Here is a 21,576-nt window from a genome sequence, read left to right as displayed (position 1 = left end):
TGGTTACGTTTGCCCAAGTCCCACAGTGGCAAAGCTTGCAACAGAAGTGGCCAGAGCAGTGAGATTAAATGCAGGATCTGCTGCATTTGTGCTTTTACCTGGCAATAATCTTTTCTCAAGGGGCGGTTGCTGTTGCTGCATGACTTTCTCAGCCGCTGTAGGGGGAAAAAGTGCGTGGGGTTTTGTTTCTAAACCAAAATTTCTTCCCAGTCTAAAATTTTATTTGACAATATTATAAAAGTGCAAAAATGGTTAACCCCGTGTGGTACTTACATGGCTTCAAGCATCTGCTAATGCAATCAGCTTCTGTCTCAAATCTATTGGCATTACCGCCGCACCCACCATACCAAATCTGGGTGCAGATCTTGTTTTTGTAGTCAAAGAACCACATAACCTGATACTCCTTGCACTGTGTGCCCATGTCAAAATCCAGCAAGCAAGGATCTGTCAAATCTGAATTTCAAAATGTGCAAACGTTAAATGACTCTGAAAGGGTTAAAAGCTGAAAAGGCAAAGAAAGCACCAAAAAAAAAAAGAAAATAAAGCATTTAAAAAAATCATTAGTAGAACTGGGCCTGGCCTGAACTCTGCTTGTGCCAGGTCATATCTGCACATACTCTTGCACGAACCCCACCAGACCAAACATGCCAAGCAGCTGGTGCATGCGCCTCAGATTATTTTTTCTTTGCATAGGTTTGCAGGAAATGTGCTATGCTTGTACGTGCCTCTACCTAGCCCGGGACATAAGCGCCAAATCAATGCCATGTAGTAGCTTAGGGGCAGACCAGAGCATGGTGGAAGTGCCAGAACCGTGTAAAACATTTCACTGCCCAAGTGAAATCAGGGACATCACTGTTTGCCAGGGTTTCATGATAAAACAAAACCATTTTTTGGCCTAATTTCAATATTTGTCAAAACCTGATTTCTCCGGGCCGGACTGTGAGCTCCATGCTCCAGTAGTGAGCAGTTATTCACAGGTGTGGTTAATGGGAACTACCTGTGCAAATAACAGCTCATCAGGGGTTCACAGTCTGGCCCTCTCTAAGCAAAACCCCCAGAAACCAGGGATACGGGGGGGGGGGGGTCACGGGGATTGCGCAGAATTGAGCGAAACGTCAGACTGGGATGTCGTTTTGCAGTAGATGTAAGATTTCATGATCCTCTCCAGTTTGCTACCAAGCAGATCTCAGCAGAAAAACGCAGCACAGGGGTAGTCCATGTCAGCTCATCCGTTACTGAGGGGCAAGTCTTGGGCCAGGCTGTGCCGCTTTATGTAGGCTGGGTAATTCTGTACTCCAAGAGCAGCCCTACTGCTTTTAATGGAATCCTTCACTGAGTAAGGTTGCTCCTCTGTGGGCAAGGGTGGCATGAGCTGGCTCAGAGATGCCTATGTCTGAGGGCACAAGGATTCCCTGTGTGCACCAATGCAGAAGACAGCCACAATGCAGCTGTTAATGCTCTCTGGGGACAGTGTGTGGAGGAGGGGGACATTTTTAGCACTGATGGCAATGCTGGACAGCCCAAAGGGACCAGGATGGGAATGAAAGCTGATCACCACCACCTCCAGCCAGTGGCAGCAGGAAACACACCCTGCACCTTTTCAACAGGCCTAGCAAGTATCACTTTGGGAAGCCCCCAGCAGTCCCTGTGTCATTATGCCGTATGCAGTCACGGTGTTTCCCACCCATCTCTGCTTGGACAATACACCCCCATTGCACGCACTCTGAGGAATAACTGGGCCGTCAGTCGGAGTTGGACATTTTTCTATGGCAGGAATCATGTGGTAGTGGTGTAAGTTTAGAGATTGCTGCGGTTTTCTATCTTGGCAGAAAGCATGAAATACTGTGGGGGCTCAAGTACCATAGCAAGAAATTCCTCAGTACTCCAGGTGGCTAAAACTCTATGAAGCCACTGAGATACCAAGTCAGGGAGGCTAAAGAAGCCAGCTTCCCTGGAAGGTCAGTGGGACTAATTCCCTTAAGCTCCTCAGATAACCGTGTAGGCTGGAATTTCAAAGGGAAAATTAACTTAAAACCCTGTCTCCTTAAACGGAGAGTTCCAGGAGTAAGCTGTCATTTTCAAGTGTTCCGAATCGGTGGTGTTTCTGTGAGCGAATGGTGGTTGGATTTTCTTGGATTTTCTCTGAGATCTCTAGATAGGGATTGTTTGCTTGCTGTGGCCCAGTCCTGCTCCAGTTTACATCAGTGGGAAGTCTGCTGTGGTTTTTAATGGGAGCAGGCTTGGGCTTGAAGGGTACTGCGCTCTGAAGTGTGTATTCAAAAACCTATTTGCTTTGGCATGAGTTTTGGGTTTAAAGTACATTTTTTTAAAAACTCGTTGATTTCATAAGGTCTGACGTAAATAAGTGAAGATTCAAGTATTTTACTTAGAGTCTGCAGTTCTTGCTCAGGCAAAAATCCCATTCCCTTTAATAGGAGTTTGACTGCAGGGTTTGGCCCTTACTTTGAACACGTGCCTCTTTTCCATGCCAAATAACTGACACACAAGCTTGTATGCAGGTTAAGATTGCGTAACCCAGTATTTCCAGTATGCTATTCTGGTTAATGTCTTAAGTGCCTGGATGGAATCCAGATAAGCTTATACCACTTTATGAACTACTGAACTCTTTATCAAATGGCATGTTTCCTCCAGATCACTAGCTACTGGAAACCTGGGCTCCCCTGGTACCACGACACTCTAAGCAACAAATTTCCTAGTCCTCTGAGAGCCTGTATCAATTCCATAGGCACACATGATTAGCTATTGTATTGTGTATAATTTATGTATTTTGGTTCCGTTTTGTTCCGTATATCAACCCTTAAGCATTCCCGCGGTACATTGTACGTCCTATGAAGTCACACATGGACACATGGATGTATAGTGCACCAGACATCTTGTGTTGCTGTTTCGGAAGGCGTGACAAACAAAGGGTTAAACGTCTAGACAAGGGCCGGTGCTCTCAGAGTAGCTGTGCAGACCAAGCCAGCTGTGTCGTTCCAGGTGAAGGACCATGGAGGGGGTGGGGAAAGAAAATGGAGATGGTTCACACACAGACAATGGAAATGGTGGAAGACAGCAAATGAAGAGAGGAATGTACTTTGAAGGAATCATTCAGTGTATTACAGCCAATCTCAGCAATGGCACGTCGTCCAAACAAAGAAATGAAATATTTCTATTCTGGAGCCAGCAAGTTCAAAGTGCTGCGGTTGAGCAGTGCTATTGAAATGCAATGGCAGTTATACATACTGCACCCATAATAAGATTGTCCCTCCCCACCCCTCCCCCATGCCAGTGTTAACTGTAGGAAAGCTAGCAAAGATTTTTCAGATGTTCCGAGGAATCCTAGTCCTTCACAGCACCCGGGGAAGTGTGTGTAAAACAGTGTGTGTAAAAAATCACTTGAATAAACTCAATCTGGTTTAAAGACCAGGGGCCATATTTCACCCTCATGTACATCCGGGCAAACCCCATTGACCTCAGTGGGGTTGTGTGGTTTGGCCCAAGAACTTCCTAATTCCCATTAGAAATTAATGAGAATCTGGCACCCAAACCCCCTAGCCAGCTCTGAAAATCTCACCCTCCAGGTCTGCATTTTTAACTCAAATTCACAGAACCTATTTTCAAAGAAAATGGTGTGAAGGTAGCAATAAGGTCTTAACAAGACAAAGGTTACAAACCTCAGGATTACAGTTCAGACTGGGAACCAGGTCCTCAGCCGATGGAAAACAGCGCCGCCCCAATGACTGCAATGAAATTATGCTGCTTTCCATGAGTGAAGGGTTCAGAGCTCCCTCATTTGTGAATCAGGTGTTACAGCCAGGGGGCTGAGATCAGTGCTAGCTGAGGTGTAACTGATCACATTAGGTGCAATCAGGTGTTTAACGTTCTCTTTTTTTTCGGGGGGTAGCCTTAATATAATATCTTTATGGTCATTTAAAACAAAGTGGAGGAGCCATTATAGGTATTAATTATTACAATGGTTACATGTTAATAACAAATGTTAATAATAAACACATTGTTAATCACTGAATAGGATCTGCTTACTTGCTCATTAATGGTTTAGTACAATAAACCACTGATGCCATGGTGGAAGAAATGAAGAGGAAGGTGGGCAGGTGGTAGGACTTACAATGTGAGGGAAGCTTACTAAACCAACTCAAAAGGTCACATGACCATTCTTCATAGGATTCCTGGGAAATCTTTCACTTTTGCTCCCCAGTAGGCCACAGAATCTTGGGTAGAGCTCTGTGTTACACCCAGGAGCCAAGTGAACCAAACGTCTAATGGTTCATTCCTTCTCCAGTCTGACCTTCCAGTACAATGGTGCAGTGTGTCATAGAGCATTCTGCACCAATTAGACCTTCAGGTCAGAAAGGGAGGGTGTCAGGAGAACAGTACAGAACAGCTAATGGGGTTATGCCTGGGATCGGCCTAAGAGCCAGATTGTGCCAGGCTTACTTATATGGGGACTGATCCAAAGGCCCCTGAAACTGAAGGAAAGAATCCTATTGACTTCAATGGGCTTTGGACCAGGACCAAGGTGTCGTACCTCACTCCCTGAGCAGTCATATTGAAATCAATGTGACTTTCTGCAGAGTAAGGTCCTGCTCTGGGTCAGGCAGGCCAGCAGAATCTGGCCCTGAATGAACAGAACTTTTCCAGCTCTTTGCACCTTAACTGTCTCAGGAAATAATATCATTCATAACAGAAATAAAGGGCCAGATCCTCTGCTGGTGGAAATCATCTTAGCTTCAGTGATTTCCATGCAGTTTACACTAGGACCTGATCAAGGCCCACTGAAGTCAATTGACTTCAATGGAGCTAGAGCAAACTCTAGCAGAGGACCTAGTACAGTCACAACACAGGTAATTATGGAACCTACATCTCCCATACTGCTAAGTGCATTGCTACTCACCTATTTCTGGCCGTTCCAAGGGCTCGGTATTCACCATCAGATTAGCAGTCGCTACTGAATGTGCCTTGGACACTGGCATACTCTCTGTAAGAGCAAAACCAAATGGAATGATCAGCCAAAGGGGGGAAAAAATCCTAGAGCAACACATGTAGCTAAAGGAAATCCAACACCACTTCCCCTAGCAACTTGTCCAGGCCAGCCACCTGTCTTCTATTTCTTTCCTACTAGAAATCTACTGTCTGGATCAGGAATTGTGCTTGTCAACCGGACACAGCCTTGATCATATTGATTATGGAAGGAATGGAATAAGAGTTGGCAAACAAAATGTGCTAGTGTGGGGAGGGAGAGCTGCTGCAATGTTCAGAGCTGGGTTTTTTTACATAAATACATAAACTCTAGAAATGTGTATTGGTTGCAGCTGAGACAATGAGTAACTCATGTCAGAGTAACTGTGTTTGGGATTAATTTTTCTCCCTCCAGCAACTATGCTAACAGGATGGGCTGCTTTATTCTGTATTATAACAAAGACGGTGTTTATGCATAAGTGATTATGTTGGGCCAGATCACACCATCCTGGGGGAAAAATCCCACTGTCGGGGATTCCTAGGGAGGAAGTCTCCATAAAAATCCTTTAATGACGATACCCCCTGACTGTTCTATTGGGGAGTTTGGAAACCCCTAGAAAGGTCCATGGGGCCTGCTCTCAAACTCCAGGATCCCCCGGGATCTGCACGGAGACCCTGCTCTGGTCCCTAATACCCCACTACACAGTTGCTGATAGCACAGCCCCAATGTAAGTGCACTACCAAGAACTCTCTCCTGGATACAACTGCTCCCAGGACTTTTGGAGTGGAGGGGAGATCAATCTCCACAAGGCATGCTGCCTTATGCATCTATACTCCTTCTCTCCCGCCCCCCCATAGTACAGATTCCAAACCCCCCTTCCACAAGGTTGGGAGGAAGGAAGGGGATGGTGCCCAAAAGTAGCTATCACTGATAGGTTTCTTTCTGCATAGGACGGGGTGATTCACATGTGGATTTGGGTTGAGAGAGGAGATGATCCCACCCAATGGGCCAAATGCTCAGTTGGTGTAAATCAGTGCTGCCTCATCAGTTCCAATGGAGCTATGCCAATGTACAACAGCGGAGCATGCTGTCGGTCCCTCTCCCCCCAGTGCAATTTGCAGTTCCCAGCTGCTTTGATGGTAACATTTGTGCTGAATGTAATCAGGGATACATAGACCTTGCCAAGCCCAAACTCTCCTGGAAAAGGCCTTTCTTCACAAGGGAAGTTTCCACCAAACTGGGTTTTGCCCAAAGTATAACAGCAGTCAAGAGGACTGGTTCAATAACGATCCTCAGCTAGAAGGACACCGCCCTCTCCATAAATTCTGCAGCAGTGCTTCTGTGGGAAGGGTTGTTTTTCCAAGTATGGGCATATGCAGGCAGCAGCGATAGGGGGAATCCTTTTACTAGGCATCCTAGCTTCTAATTCAGTTCATGCAAATGCCTCTTCTTCGGGCTGACGTCTTTTTCCGAACATTTTGGTGGGTGAACTGATTGCTCGCAAAGGTAAGCAACTGCGACAAGCGTGATCCAAAAACCACTGAAATAAATGGAAAGCCTCCCGATGACTCCAATGGGCCTTGGGAGAGGCTCTACCAGCACTAGAGTGAGCCAGTCATGGAGCTGGCAGGCACAGGGCAATCTTCCCCACACTGCTCTGCCAATGCACCTCAGTACTGAGCGGCAAAAAGTTTGGGCTTATCCTGAATCGCCACCGCCGACTGCGCCAAAATGTTTGGTGGTTTTCATGAGTTACCTACATGTGGATTTGAGTTTGGGTCTCCAGAGGGCTAACCTGCTGCTTAATCCCCTCTGAATGGACCCATATAGTATGTTATACTAGGACAGTTGAGAAGCTGAGCTATTTTGATACTGAAGGCCTGAGTCAAAGATCAGGGCCCCATTGTGCTAGGGGCTGTACACACAATAAGAAACAAATACCTCTTTGGGAAATGGCCTAACTCCATTAAAATCTTCATCAATTTAACTGAGTTGAAATGACAACTTGTATTTGCTGTTGCAAACAATTTCTGTTTGCCACTGCACTACAGACCAGGCTGCTGCACTGAGAGGTGGAATGTAAGACATATGGTTACACACTGAGCGTTATCAAGGCATGAATCATCATAATCATCACCAAATAACTCTCCATTGTTTGTGATTTTTTCCATTTAATGTTTTCAACATCTGCCCTGGAAAAAATATTTATTCCATCCCACATGCCCAGAAAGACACTTACTTGTGCTGAATGTTCCCATATAGGTTACTTTGACTTGTGATTTGTGGTACCCGGTAATTGCTACCTGGTATTTCTGCCCGCTTCTAAGGCCTCCGATCACCCGTTCAGTGCTGGTTAAGTTTAGCTTCAGGACTAGAGAGTGGTCCTGTGTGGAGGTGATGGAGATGTCAAAGAAGTCGATGGTCTGGGGTTCAGGGTTCACCCAGCGTAGCTTAGCGCTGTTCTCAGTGATGTCAGTGATCTGGATTTCACTCTCCACTTTAACTGCAGTGCAACACAAACTAAAGTCAGAGGCTTCGAAGAGAAAAGCTGCAGGGAGGGTTTGGTGCATAAGGAATTCTAGTCCAATTAGCTGTTCCTGAGGAGGAGGATGGGAAGGTTAACCAAGGCTTTAATTATCACCATATGGAACAGGTTATAGAATACTACAGCCAATATTTTCAAAAGTGAGTTTCAGAGGATGGATGTGCTGCCCTTCGTGAAACTCAGGACCCTTCAAGGGGTGCCAAGTTGGGCACTCAAAAATTGAGACACCCCAAATTCCTGGTCACTTGTGAAAATCTTGGTTGAAATGCCATGTATGGTATAGTACCATGGTTCTGAACTGAATTTTTAAAGATGCTCTATAGAAAATGAATCATGCTCTTTAATTCACACTTGGAAACTGCTTTAGTCAGTGTTTCTCAAGTATCTCATGTTTGTTCATTAAGAAAGAACTCTTGATCCTTGCCCACCCCATTGTGGGACCAGAAAAGATCAATGGATAGTGCAACCATGATGGGTTGAGTGCTCAAAAAAGGGCATGGTTTGAGGAGCCCATGGAGACTGCAAGGGATGTGCAATGAGAGGGCTTAATCTGGACTGCTGCAGTAGGGTTTGAGAGGCCTGCGCAAATGAGGGAAGAGTCAGGGCTGGTAGATCTGTGATTATGTGGCCAAAATATCCCCACAGAAATGGGGCAGGAGGACAGTACCTGCAGATACCACTGCAGCTCTGTGAAGGCTGCTTCACGCCTTAGGGTCTGCTACTGAGCTACAGTCTTGGACGAAGATTGCCCCATGACCGCAGCAGAACAGCCCCAGCCCTTCCCTAGGGCTAGTCTACACTTAAAATGCTACAGCAGCACTGAAACAGCAGTGTTTGAGTGTAAACTACACTTATGCCAATGGGAGGAGTTCTCCTGTTCGTGTAGGTGATCCACCTCCCGGAGAGGCGGTAGCTAGGTCAGCAGAAGAACTCTTCCATCAACCTAGCACTGTCTACAAGGTGATTTAGGTCAATTTAACTACACTGCTCAGGGGTGTGGATTTTTCACACCCTTGAGTGATGTAGCTATGCTGACCTCATTTTCTAGTATAGACCAGACCCTATTCTGCTCTCTCCAGCTTACTTATAGGTACCAGGGTTAGAGCTTAAAAAAAGAAAGCCCGTAGTGCCATGTGTTACTTCAACTCCTCAAAATCAGCAATTCAGTTCTAAATGGCGCAATATTTCTTCAATACTTTTCATTCACATACACATAATTTTCTTTCTAGAGACAATACTAGAGCTGGGTGAAGCTGCAAAAACCTATTTCTGAATGTTTCGTTGACTAAAAGATGCCAATTGGCTTTTCCACACTCATTGGCACCAGCAACGTGTTTTGTTCATAAGAAAGTTCACGGAAAGCGGACTCTTGGGAAACCTTGAACACAAATATTATCATGTGAAGGTCGGTGGCAGAAATGTTCATGTGAGCACTGAAACATTTCTGCTTTCCCTCTTCCTCTTTATAAAAATTTCCATCACCCAGCTATCCGATGTGACACGTGACCAAATCACGGTCCATGTAGAAAAATAGAGACTAGTCAAAGACATCTTCAAAGCAAACAATCCTCCCACAAACTGAAATATGTTTGTATGAAGTTCCTAGCAATTACAAATGGCAAACAAATCTGCAAACACCAGCGGGCCACATTATAAAGCTGGCATGGCTCCATTGACTTCTGAGTTATACACCTCTACCCCGATATAACATGAATTTGGATCTAACGCAGTAAAGCAGCGCTACGGGGGGGGGGGGGGGCGGGGGCTGCGCACTCCGGCGGATCAAAGCAAGGTCGATATAACAGTGTCGCCTATAACGCGGTAAGATTTTTTGGCTCCTGAGGACAGAGTTATATCGGGGTAGAGGTGTACCAGCTGAAGCCCTAGCCCAATGTCCACCCAAGGGTAATTTATGAACAGAAAATAGGTCTAAATCTGTCAAATTATTTGCAATGAAGAGTTTGCCTAGCTCTGGATAAAACTACGATAGACTGTTGGATACAACCGTTAGAAAACTGGCTGAAAAATCTATGAGACTGTCTCCCCTCTGCAAGCTGATGAAAAAGTTGACCCCTAATGAAAGTGTAACCATATATTTACATGGAGATATGTGTTTTCTGCAAACATTTAGTGTACATCTGCCATATGTTCTTTGTTACTTGTGTCACTGAAAAGTAAAGACTTGTGCAAAAGCATATGGTATAGCTCTTTTAAATGACCACTGCTCATGTAAGAGGCTTTATTTTCCCATATATGGCGCCAGCATTGCTTCTGTCTGCACAGACTGTGACATTTCCATTTAGTTGACTCAGAAGTCAAATGATCCTATACAGTGGCTATGTGCTTAACCACAATGGGCCAAATTCAGCCCTGCTGTAATGCTATTAAAGACCCTCAAGGTCAAGCCAATGGCATTACACCTATGACCCAGTAGTACTGGGTTGGACTGTATAGATCGTTTACTATATTTATTCTATCTAAACCACTGAGAATCAACAATGCATTTGAATGAAGAAATATCTTTTATTTAGTATAAATTCTCTCTAGTCTCTGATTCATTCATAGCCACGCAATCCCACCAAATCTTTGTGGGAGTTTCCAGGCACAGAAGTTAGGGCAGATCTCCCGCTGGTGTAAATCAACAAAGCTCCATTGAAGTCAATAAAATTTTACCACTTCACACCAGTAGAGGATCTGGCCCTCTAGACACTTTTTAATGAATATAGTCCTTTCTAAGACCAAAAGGATTGACTTTTTATTTCCCAGTATTTTAAAAAGTGAGCACTGAATTTTATTGCTCACATCCTGGATCACAGCCCATCTTCTAAAAAAGGGAAGTCTGGGGAATATAGTACATACCTGCTGGTTTGTCTGTAGCAGCTGTACTTGCACTGGGAGTTGGAGTTGTACGTGCACCGGGAGTTTTGCTTCCAGTTGTAGTTGTAGCTTTATGAGCACTGGTAGTTGTGTTTGCAGTTGTCGTTGTAGCTTTACGAGCACTGGAAGTTGTGTTTGCAGTTGTCGTTGTAGCTTTACGAGCACTGGAAGTTGTGTTTGCAGTTGTCGTTGTAGCTTTACGAGCACTGGAAGTTGTGTTTGCAGTTGTCGTTGTAGCTTTACGAGCACTGGAAGTTGTGTTTGCAGTTGTCGTTGTAGCTTTACGAGCACTGGAAGTTGTGTTTGCAGTTGTCGTTGTAGCTTTATGAGTACTGGTAGCTGTGTTTGCAGTTGTCGTTGTAGCTTTACGAGCACTGGTAGCTGTGTTTGCAGTTGCAGCTTTACGAGCACTGGTAGTTGCGCTTGCAGTTGTAGTTGTAGGTGCACTTGTCGTCACATTGTTTGCAACATACCTGTTTAAACAAAAACAGTTGTTACAGCTTGGTATATTTTTCTATTTAACAAAAAATGTAGCTGTACCAGGCAATAACATCTTTATTCATGTTATACTAGAATTCTGGAGGTAGAAGAACTAATAAAAGTCCACTAAGTCAATGGGAATCTTTCCATGGACTTCCCTGTGCTGTAGACTGTGCCTATAGAGAAATGAAAAGCTGGTGGATTTCTGCCAAACAGCTGAACGCTACGCCTAAGTACTATCATGGCCGGCACATTACAAGTTCTGTTGGTAAGTAGGCCATTAATTAGATAGCACTGTAAGTATCCTATAGTACAGGGGTGGGGAAACTATGGTCTGCGGGCCACATCTGGCCCTCAGCTCCTACCAGGGAGTGGGGTCGGGGGTTTGCCGGCATGACCCCCCGCTCCGGCTCCTAGGTAGTACACAGAGGCATGGCCAGGCGGCTCTGTGTGCTGCCCTGTCCGCAGGCACCTCCCCACAGCTCCCATTGGTCACGGTTCCCAGCCAATGGGAGCTGCAGGGGTGGCGCCTGCAGACAGGGAAGCGTGCAGAGCCGCCTGGCCACGACTCGGAGCCAGAGTGGGAAGATGCTTCCGGGAGCTGCTTGCGGTAAGCGCTGCTCAGACCCTGCACCCCTGAGCCCTCCGCCACCCCGTGACCCAGTCCTCTGCTACAGCCCTGATCCCTTTCCCGCCCACCAAACCCCTCGGTCCCAGCCCAGAACCCCCTCTTGTACCCCAAGCCCCGCATCCCCAGCCCCACCCCAGAGCCTATACCCCCAGCCAGAACCCTCACCCACCCTGTGCCCCAAGAGCCTACCCCATCCCTGATCCCTCCCACCTTCCGAATCCCTCGGTCCCAACCTGGAGCCCCCTCCTGCACCCCAAACCCCTCATCCCCAGTGCCCCCCCATGCCCCAACCCAGAGCCTCCTCCCGCACCCTGAACTCCTCATTTCTGGCCCCACCCCAGAGCCCTCACCCCCTCCTGCGCCCCTACCCCCAATTTTGTGAGTATTCATGGCCTGCCATACAATTTCTATACCCCAATGTGGCCCTCAGGCCAAAAAGTTTGCCCACCCCTGCTATAATATAAGCTTTTTAAAAGAAATTCATTTTTCTCATTTTCAAACATACCTGTTCTGTTTTTTATATCCTGTCTATCACCATACAAGCTGAATCATCTTGCCACACATAGATTCATAACAATGTAGGGCTGGAAGGGACCTCGAGCGATTATCTACTCCATCCCCACCCCTCATGGTGAGGCAGGACCAAGTATACCTAGACCATGCTTTATGGCATGACTGTGGTATGAGAGAGGGCAATCACCCTTACCATACACAACATCCCATGATAGCACAGTCATTTTAGTGGTGATTTACAATGATGCCAATGAAGTAAGAGAAAGAGGCACAATTAACCGATGAATAGCGAGGTATATTAGGCTCAATCTTGCTTGCGCTGTACCTGGAATTCTCATTGATGTTACTGGGATTTTGATGAAGAGAGAACCTGGAGGATGAGTCATGTCCGTTGACATGACTTGTAAATTTAACACAAACTCTGCTTACGAAAATCCAGGACCAAGATTTTCCAAAGATGCTAATCATAGCGAGTGTCTTACTTTTGGGGTGTCCAACTTCAGTGAGACCCCCTAAAGCAGTGTTAACCAAAGTGTGTAGCATGCCCCTTAAGGGAGTGCAAAGCACTAGCTGGAGCAGGAGATGTATAAATTGAGAAGGGTCAGCTTTTAACAACACATGGCCAGGTCGAACGGGAGTGTGACTGGTTTCATTTTCCTGAAGCAGGGGATCAGCTTTCAGAAGTTTGGGAGACACTATCTAAGAAGGGCCTGATGTTTAGACATCGGGTGACCACACAGCAAGTGTGAAAATCGGGACCGGGGTGGAGGGTAATAGAAGCCTATATAAGAAAAAGACCCAAAAATCAGGACTGTCCCTATAAAATCAGGACATCTGGTCACCCTGTTTAGACAGTGCTGAGCAACTGGTCTCTGTAAAGGAGATTTCTTTGGGGTGGGTCAAGTTGAGCACCCAAAACCACCAATCACTTTTGGAAACCTTGGTCCAAATGAGGAACCAAATTTATCTAAAGACATAGATGTGCTACTCCTTTTGCTACAGCACTAAGGACAACAGGCTGCCTGAACACTTAGATGCCCTGTGGGAAGATCCAGGGTTCAGTTTAATTCAGTATTACAAGGAATATGGAGACAGTGCTTGTCCCTCAGAGATTTGGCTTCCAAAGCCCAATCTGTTGCAGAAAAACTACTACTTACATTCGTTTTTGGCCCAATTTAGCAGAGCTCTTTGCTAACTGATCATCTTGGAACCAATCACATTGTTTCCGTATGTCTGGAGACAAGTAATAAGAGTTTTCACCTAGAGAGAGAAACAGCTCAATGTGAAATGTTGTTTTTTAATAATGGTAATACTTAAAAAAAAAAGGATTCATCAACTCAGCATAACAATTATTTCATGTTAATTTACCCACATTGATCTCACTTTGGCCGCAAAAGACAGCGGCCCTGTTTTAGGTTGGAATGTTGTGTTAACAGCTATATTATAATATCTCTGGCACCAGCTCCATTTGATCACTACAAAAAATTAAGCTATTGCTTAAAATGGTATAGTTATTATTTCAAGACAGCAACATCTCCATAGTGATCGTAAGTTTTAGATTTATTTCAGGACAAATCACGAGAATACATTAGCTGAGCATATTTGTTAATGTCTAAACCCGGCTGCACTTAAACAAAACCCGTGTGTTGAACATGTAATATTTTTCTGACAATTTAAAGGATGTAGGCCTCCTAGATGGAGAAAGCAAGTTGCAGAGTTCTAAACATATATTTTATTCCCAGGTGCCAAAACCGTATGATGGTGGTGGTAGTTGTGGAGTCTGTAGGGGAAAATCCCAACACTGACGCTTTGTTAGCCCAATGGGTTGCTTTTAGTACTGCAGCAGGCGGATTGTGTATTGTAGGAGAGGCAGTGTTGTGATGAACCCCGAGAGGGTTAACGTACACACACAAGAGCTAATGGCTTCAGCAAACCACCCAATTCTCTTCTCAGTGGCCAGATCCTCACCTTGCATAAGTTGAAGTCAATGGTGAGTTATGACCATTTGCACCAGCTGAGGATCTGGCCAGTAGCATTATACTTGCTGACAGGCATTTCTGGTGCAACAGAGATTTGGTTTTCAAGGCACCTCTAAAGGAGCCATACACAGTAAGCTACCTCTGAATGACAAAGGGCTGAGAAAACTATTGGGATCTGAATCTTTGGCTAGCATGGTTTACATCACTAAACTCCTGAGCATTAAGCTCAGAGAACGGTAATTCCTCGTTTGACCTGTTCAAATATCGCCAGGGTGGGGTGCTGGGGTAAAGAGGGAAGCATGCTTCATGAGTTTCCAGCATGCTACGGGACAGCAAGAAACAAATCTGCATTGGGCCTGTCCTTGAGAATCTCTGCAATCTCTGTGGTTCTTTGAGCCACCAAAGACTTAGTGTGACTAAAGGTTTTGCACTGCTGAAAGCAGCCAGCCCAGAACTCCCTTTTGTGAGACCAATGTGCATCTACAAGATGAAAGGATAAAAAAAGGTTCTAATCCGGGCTGACTCTAAATGGCAAAATGCAGATTCAGAGCCAAAGGGCTGGGCTGCCTAGATCCAGAGTTTTAATGTATGGACCTAGGTACCAGGCATCCTGATTGGTTCCAGAAGCAAACTTGTCTAACATCCTCAGCTGTTCAGATCTGCAGTTCAGGCTTTCGGCCCATCTCTAGTTAAAACCAAATAAGACAAAACAGCCATGCCAACAACTGCTAATTTTCCGTACTTTCATGCTGTCCCCATCTCCAAGCTGCACTATCATATTGACATTTGTATTCTTCCTCTTTCCCCAGGCCTGTGCTATGTTCTACTTACTGCTGATAAACGACGGTAACAATTTCGCAAAGCGCAGTAAGGGTTCTTCATGCAGCTCAGACGGCTTCTCGACTAATTTGAAGAACACATCATTTGGCTCACTAGCCAAGCTGTAGATATCCTTGACGTTCACTTTCTTGCCGATGCCAAGTACCACGAAGAAGTACCCTTTGCATTTGGCACCCAGGATAACTCTTTCAAGGTGCTCAAGTTCTTGCTTTTTCACTTCTCCAGTCATCATCAAAACCAGGACTTTCAGATCCCTGGGGTTTGGTGCACTTTCGAAAACATGTCCCATTGTGTATTTAATCGCACTTCCCAGAGCCCTAGTGCCATATAGCTGCACCATTTGGTTCTGAATGAAATCCATCATCTTGTCTTTGGACCCGTAATCTGTGAGGGACAGCTCTACTTTTACCGGCAATGAGTTTGAGTTGCTTTCGTATTCATAAGGAGCATGCTGGAGAACCGCCACTCTTGCGTGGTGCTGTGATGCCTTTGGATTAGAGCTGATCTCCAACTGATTTACTATGTAGGAAATGTACTTCTTCATCTCATTGAACTGCAAAGGACTGGTGCTCTCAGAGCTATCCAGGAGGAATGCCATGTCAATGTCGACGTCTGTGGGGGCTGCCCTCCTGTCTCTGAAGAAAGGCCTTTGAGGACTAAAGCCACAGGTGGGATCAGGCTCACATACATCTAGAAAAGAAATACATCCCGTTTCATATGCAATCCTTAAGCTGATCATTCCTTGACATAGTTATTGTTTGATCTCATCAGAAAATCGGTTATAACACAGATGTGGTCTCCCATCAATACTTTGGTGTGTCATATGCCTGGTAAAATAGTTTTGCTATAAAAGCAAATCAAATAATAGTTTTGCTTGTTTCCACACTGTTGGCATAAATTAAGCATTCGTTCCAGTAGGTGCAACTGAATCAATTACAATTTTCCTTAATTATATCACATATCTATGTAGTAACATGCTCAAATTCTATTTATTCATCTACTGAACATAGCTTTTATATAGCTATTACACTCTAATTCCCTCATCATATGAAATACTACCAAGGCTTGAGCAGAAATCAGTAGGTTATATGATATATAGAGGATTTCGTCACAAGGCATCTTCAGTTACTTGAACACACGTCTACTAAATCAATGAATTTCACACTGTGCAGTCCATCAAGCCCTTTCTAGCCAACTGGAGAAGGCAGTATTTTGAGCACTAAGAAGCGGGGGATCGAGACATTGGGAGAGGAAATGGCCCATGAAAGGAATATAAACGTCTGATGTGATCTGCAGAATGCAATAGCTGGAGAACCACCGTGTTCAACCGCAGTGTGATCCAGGCCCTTTCTGCTGAATGTTCTCTCTCAAACATAACTCAGCAAAAAATAGAAACGTGAATGTATCCCACCTCATACTGTATAAAGTCTGACTCCTGATTGTGCCTCCATCACATGAGAACTTCCATTGGCTGTCATGGGGTTGCTCATGTAAGACAAGGTCCTAACTAAACAGAATTATAAAGAAGAGAAATCCAGTGCCTTACCCAAACAAATGTGACATCTCAGTAGTCTCCTAATGGTTTGATTAAGTGGAACTGCAGCGGTAGGAAGGACAATAGCTTGTCCCACTGCACTATTGTTCATCTGGTTTAGACAAAAGCAAAAAGCACAGGGTTCATAACACAGTATTTAAACATACAAACTTCTTAGGGTAAGGATAGTCTTGAATTAAGGCACTGGCTTGGGGCTTAGAGAGCTGGATTCAGTTCCCTAATCTGCCATACATGCCCTGTGTGACCTTTGACAAATTATTTAATCTCTCCGGACCTCAGTTCCCCATCAGTAAAATGGGGATGATGATAATGTGGTACTTCCATTCTATTGTCTGTTTAGATTGTAAGGTTTTTAACGCAGGGATGGTCTCTTGCTATGTTTGTACAGCACCTAACACAGAAGGTGATTGGGGCTTTTGGGTGCTGCTGGGATACTAATAAATAATAATACATTCTTTGGAGCTGATTTTAAGTTGTATTTCAACGTACAGTAAAGAGATTTCTTATTCTCTGTGTGTGAGAGACCTCTCACCCAATTCATTCACAAAATGCCATTCATTTCGGTCAGTACCTTAAGAGTAAGAGTGTGGGTATTTTACTGAGATTGGAAGCTCTTTGGGGCAGGGACTGTTTTTGTTCTGTGTTTGTACAGTGCCTAGCACAATAGGGTCCTGGTCTATGACTAGAGCCTCTAAGAGCTACCAGAATACAAAGAATCAATCTCCTCGTTCCACGGCATGCATTGCATTGGGAAAGAATTTTGGAATATGCATGAAGCCTGTTGTTTGCCCTGACAATGTTGCTTGGAAATAGGCATTTGAAAGGCTTGAGCCGATGCCTATATAAGTCAATAGAAACCTGCCCACTGCCTTCCCTGGGAGCTGGATGGAGCCCATCAAGCAGAAAGGAAAGCGCAGGAATGAGTGATCCAAACCTGCAGTGCATTTACGAGCGCTCGATCCTCTCTGTTAGTCAGGAACACCGGCGTGACTCCAGCATCGTACAGCTTCAGCACAGCATCGTTAAGTTGCGATGAGGCTCTTGTTGGGCCGTTGCTGAAGAACACAGCCACCTTCCTCATCAGAAAGCCACTGCGTGCACGTTTGAAGGTGTTTCTGGCTACAAAGGACATGGCACTTTCCAGGCTGCGTTGCTTTGTTGTCAGGGTGATTTGGAGGTTCTGAAGCTGTTTCAGGAGATCGATTTTCTTCCTGGCATCAGCAAAACGGATCTCCGTGGTGACGTCACTGTTGTAGGTCACGACTGCCACCCGGGCACCCCGGGGGCAGTTGCTCTCGGCAATGGTTAGATCGTTAGCCACTCTCAGCACTGCCTGCTTCATTCGGTTGAAAATGTCGTTATTGACACCTGAGGAGGTATCTATAGCAAATGCCAGTTCTGTTGGGTACACAGGGCATTCCTTGGGGCCTACCAGAAAGGTGGGTTTAAAATAGTTAATATTATTATTAAATAGCAAGGACCAGGTCCTCAGCTGCCATAAATCAACGTACCTCCATTGAAGTCAATGGAGGGTGTTCTATCGCCTGAGGCTTTGGCCCTGAATAAATACATATAGAAAAGTTTCTACCAGAAATTAAACAATTGAAAGTGACTTACCATAGCAGCAAGCTGTGAATAATTAAAAGAAAGTGATTTAGTTGGGTCCGTTTGTACAGCATGATCAGCACACAAGGTGAGCTACAGAAACACGATAGCACAGAGATACTTACGACATTTATCTTTGATGCTCCGGATAAGTTCACATTGCTTTAAAAAAGAGGAAAAGGAAAAGAGAGAGAGATCAACACGCCATCAAACAAAAGATATTTCAGAACAAGATGGAGGCAGAGAAGTAATATTCAACTTACATCTTTGGATTCTCCTCTTCCACCCTTAAGTCCCTGTTTAAAAAAAAGATTGCATTACAATACATATTGATGGGATGTTATTCCAAAGTCACTTAAAATGGTTATTCAGCCAGTGAGCATGCGGAAGTAAGAAGAAAAATCTGTATACTTTAATTTCCATCTCCAGGAGAAGATCGAAACTTTCTGTCCTTATCAACGTTATACAATAGAATCCTGATTTTACAAACTGCTTGGAGATGGAGGAGCTCCTAAAATCAAGGTTCTGTTGTATTACTGGCATGCAGGGGTCCTATTGCTCATCTAAATCATTGCAGTCACTGTTAAGCACGTGGTGAAATTCACCCCTGTGCAGAGGGTCACCATCCCTTAGGAACTCCACATAGGGTGAGAATGAAGTGCTACACAGACCTTGTGCAGGCCCTGGGCACGGAGGGGAATTTCACCCATGTTAGGGCTACTTTGTGCCTTGCCCTGGAGGAATGCGCACGCTGAGGCTAAGGCAGTCACAAACGTTCCCCCGCACGCACACCCAGCTTGCCTCGTTGGGTGAGAGTTATGTACCATCTTGGTGAGGAGCATGAACCGCCCCTGGCAGTCCTCCCACCCAGAGGTCCCTGCAGCCGCAGGCTTGGCACTCTGTCCCCAGGAACCCCGCAGGAGAAGTTCCCAAGTACTTATGATATTGTTAAGGGGTGATGGATTTAGCTGGTGTATTTGGCTGGTTTCCATTTGACCAAATGCTGAGAAGGAAACTTCCCCTGTGGAACAACTAAAGGCAAAATGTCAAAGAAATGTCCATTGACAAACTTCTCAGCATGTGCCAGCCCTTTACTACTTGCCCCAGATCTGGAATGAGGGGGGTCCCAGACCTAGGTCTCATGACTGGAGCAAAATATTCCACATGCAGCGTAAGAAAGAATGGCACATCTCGCACTACCTCTCTAATCCCAGCCATGGCCACACGAAGAGTCCATTTAATTAGTGCCCTGACAAATGACATGCGTGTTTCATTGGGGAAGTTATCACCTTAGTTTCAGCACAGGTTTCACAGATTTCAAGGCCAGAAGAGACCATTAGGATCATCTAGTCTCACCTTCTGCATAACACAAGCCAAAAGGACTTTAGCCAGTAATTCTTGCCTCAAGCCCACAGGATGGGCAAAGGGCCAGACTTCACCACTATGTATAACATGCTTCTTGTATGTGTTAGTAAGCACCAGAGAAAGTTCTTGATAAGGCCTTTAACTGGCACATTTCCATTGCGAGATTCTACCCTACTCAGAGTGCCTTGCGTCACTCACTGAACCTGGAGCATGTATGAATATTGTTCAGTGATAACAAGATAGGAATTTATAAAGCGAGCACAATGAAATCAGAATCCCATGATCCTCACTAGACTCAAAGGAAACATGCAACATGTCCAAGATAACGAAGGATGAATTTGTCATAGTGTAAGATGATAGGAGGCAAAATAGAGCTTATTTCAGTTGTTGGCAAACATACTACATATTAATGGAAAGGGAAATTAGCAAGTTCTCTGGGGACAGTGAAGCCAGTTTACTAGACCAGCTGTAAATACAATGAACACTTACAGGTGGTCCTTGGTATCCAATCTCTCCTTTCTGACCTGATGTCCCAGGATTTCCAACAGGTCCCTAGGAAACAGTAGAGTAAAGATCACCAATCCACATTCAATATGTTTGAACACAAGACTAGGAAAATGTCCCGAATGCTCTTCAAGGCGAACAGAGTCCTATGTACACAGGAGCTAATGAGTTATGAGCTTCGTAGTGTACAGTCCCACTAAGGAATGGGTGTCTGAAATACACCCAGGGTAACCTCCCATGGCGGACTTTTTTTCAGAAAAAAGGTACTAATATAAAAAAGCGGCTTCCTGAGGAATAACTTTGTCCGGCTGACTACAAGTGCTACATACAGCACAGCAATGTGTGTCTGCTCTAATTGCAAATCCAGACACGAGTAGCCAGCCGGAGAGCTTGGTACATGCTCACGGTGAGAGGAACCCTCCTCCCTCACCCGTGAAGCCAGTGTGCAGCGATTTCTTCAGACCAGTGCCTGAATTAATCTACCTGTGGCAGGTAAGTCCCCTCCCCCCCCCAGGCGGAATGGGACTGTCTGAGCAGGGCTGCGTGCTCCAGTGTAACGAAGAGCAAAATCTGGCCCAACTGATCACTCTCCCAAATCTGCAGTCTAGCAATCCCAGTTGTTGGCAGCAGGAGAACCCCCAGAATAGCGCCAATGAGCAACGAACGTTGCGCAGAACTCACAAAGCCCTGGAGCTGAGCAGGCTTTCACTTTCTTCTCGCATAAAGGACTGCATGAGAAACTGTGTCGTGGTAAAACTTACCCTGCTGCCTTTGATTCCTTTAGGGCCAAGGTTTCCAGGTTCACCTTTAGTTCCAGCTTCGCCCTGTTTAGAAAACAGCATAAACAGGAGTTGTAGCAGCAGACAGTATAAAGCAGAGATTTGCTATGCTCGCAGAACAAGAAGGGAAGTTACATAAGCTCAACGGTACCTTTTGCCCTGCGTATCCCAGGAATCCTGTTTCACCCTGTAATAACAGAAAAGTTTTAGGGTTTAAAAAAATTAATCTTGCTTCTGAAGACAGGTCCAAAGCAAATGTATGAAGGAAAAGAACCGGTGGAGGAAAAGTGAATGAAACTGCAGACTCGTAACGTTGGTATGATCAAGAGAGAATAAATGGCAACTGGTTTAAAAATCTGATTGTTATTGGACTGTTAATATCAAACAAGACTGAAATGACAGCAGATGCTGCTATTTCTAAAGTGCCGTCAGTAGGCGGGACAAGCTTCACTGAGGAGCTAACGAGCACAAAGACACCCAACACACATGAAGGCGGATCGGTTTGACCGGCATTTTGTTGTGATTCAATAATCAGACTCACTAGAGCAGATCCTTGTTCCTATGCACAAACCCACTGACTTCAACTAGACACCCCAAGGCTCCATGTGTGTGGATCCAATTGGAGGATGGAGGTCCTTGTTACCTTCAGGGTTTGGGTTGTTTTTTAAGGTCCTTGAAGCGATACTGTTAGACACGTTGTGGTTGTGCTTACTTTTTTGCCTTTAGGTCCTGGCCCGCCGACTCCATCTTGCCCATCTTCTCCCTAAAATTGGCAAAGATGAAAGCATTAATATGTAACACATGTGCTAGGATTATTGGTGCAATGTAAGAGTCACAAAAATCCATTTAGTCCAGAACCAAAGTCCATAGGAGTCAATGGAAAGAGGATTTTGAATCAGGCCCTTTTAGAATTAGCTACTTA

The 21,576-nt window shown here is 45.0% G+C and overlaps 1 protein-coding gene across 12 annotated transcripts in view; it reads right to left on the bottom strand.

Moving 5' to 3' along the window:
- Positions 1-21,576, bottom strand: part of COL6A3 (collagen type VI alpha 3 chain) — a 110,211-nt gene that overhangs the window by 14,560 nt on the left and 74,075 nt on the right. For 7 of the 12 annotated variants that reach the window (XM_054043311.1, XM_054043318.1, XM_054043319.1 and 4 more), the window contains 16 exons: positions 21,367-21,417; positions 20,806-20,841; positions 20,637-20,699; positions 19,861-19,923; positions 18,270-18,302; positions 18,132-18,168; positions 18,019-18,030; positions 17,336-17,829; positions 16,393-16,492; positions 14,838-15,536; positions 13,185-13,287; positions 10,386-10,876; positions 7,221-7,484; positions 4,916-4,999; positions 274-453; positions 99-155 (listed from right to left, as the gene is read on the bottom strand). In XM_054043311.1, coding sequence (XP_053899286.1) covers positions 99-155; positions 274-453; positions 4,916-4,999; positions 7,221-7,484; positions 10,386-10,876; positions 13,185-13,287; positions 14,838-15,536; positions 16,393-16,492; positions 17,336-17,829; positions 18,019-18,030; positions 18,132-18,168; positions 18,270-18,302; positions 19,861-19,923; positions 20,637-20,699; positions 20,806-20,841; positions 21,367-21,417 — 2,767 coding nt within the window. The remainder of the gene's footprint in view (positions 1-98; positions 156-273; positions 454-4,915; positions 5,000-7,220; positions 7,485-10,385; positions 10,877-13,184; positions 13,288-14,837; positions 15,537-16,392; positions 16,493-17,335; positions 17,830-18,018; positions 18,031-18,131; positions 18,169-18,269; positions 18,303-19,860; positions 19,924-20,636; positions 20,700-20,805; positions 20,842-21,366; positions 21,418-21,576) is intronic. The other 5 variants (XM_054043314.1, XM_054043313.1, XM_054043315.1 and 2 more) reach the window with 5 other exon arrangements.

Source organism: Malaclemys terrapin, chromosome 11 (assembly GCF_027887155.1).
Source record: "Malaclemys terrapin pileata isolate rMalTer1 chromosome 11, rMalTer1.hap1, whole genome shotgun sequence".
Classification (NCBI taxonomy): domain Eukaryota; kingdom Metazoa; phylum Chordata; order Testudines; family Emydidae; genus Malaclemys; species Malaclemys terrapin.
Note: the sequence above shows the minus strand (reverse complement) of the source record. Positions and strands in the feature narration are given on the sequence as shown.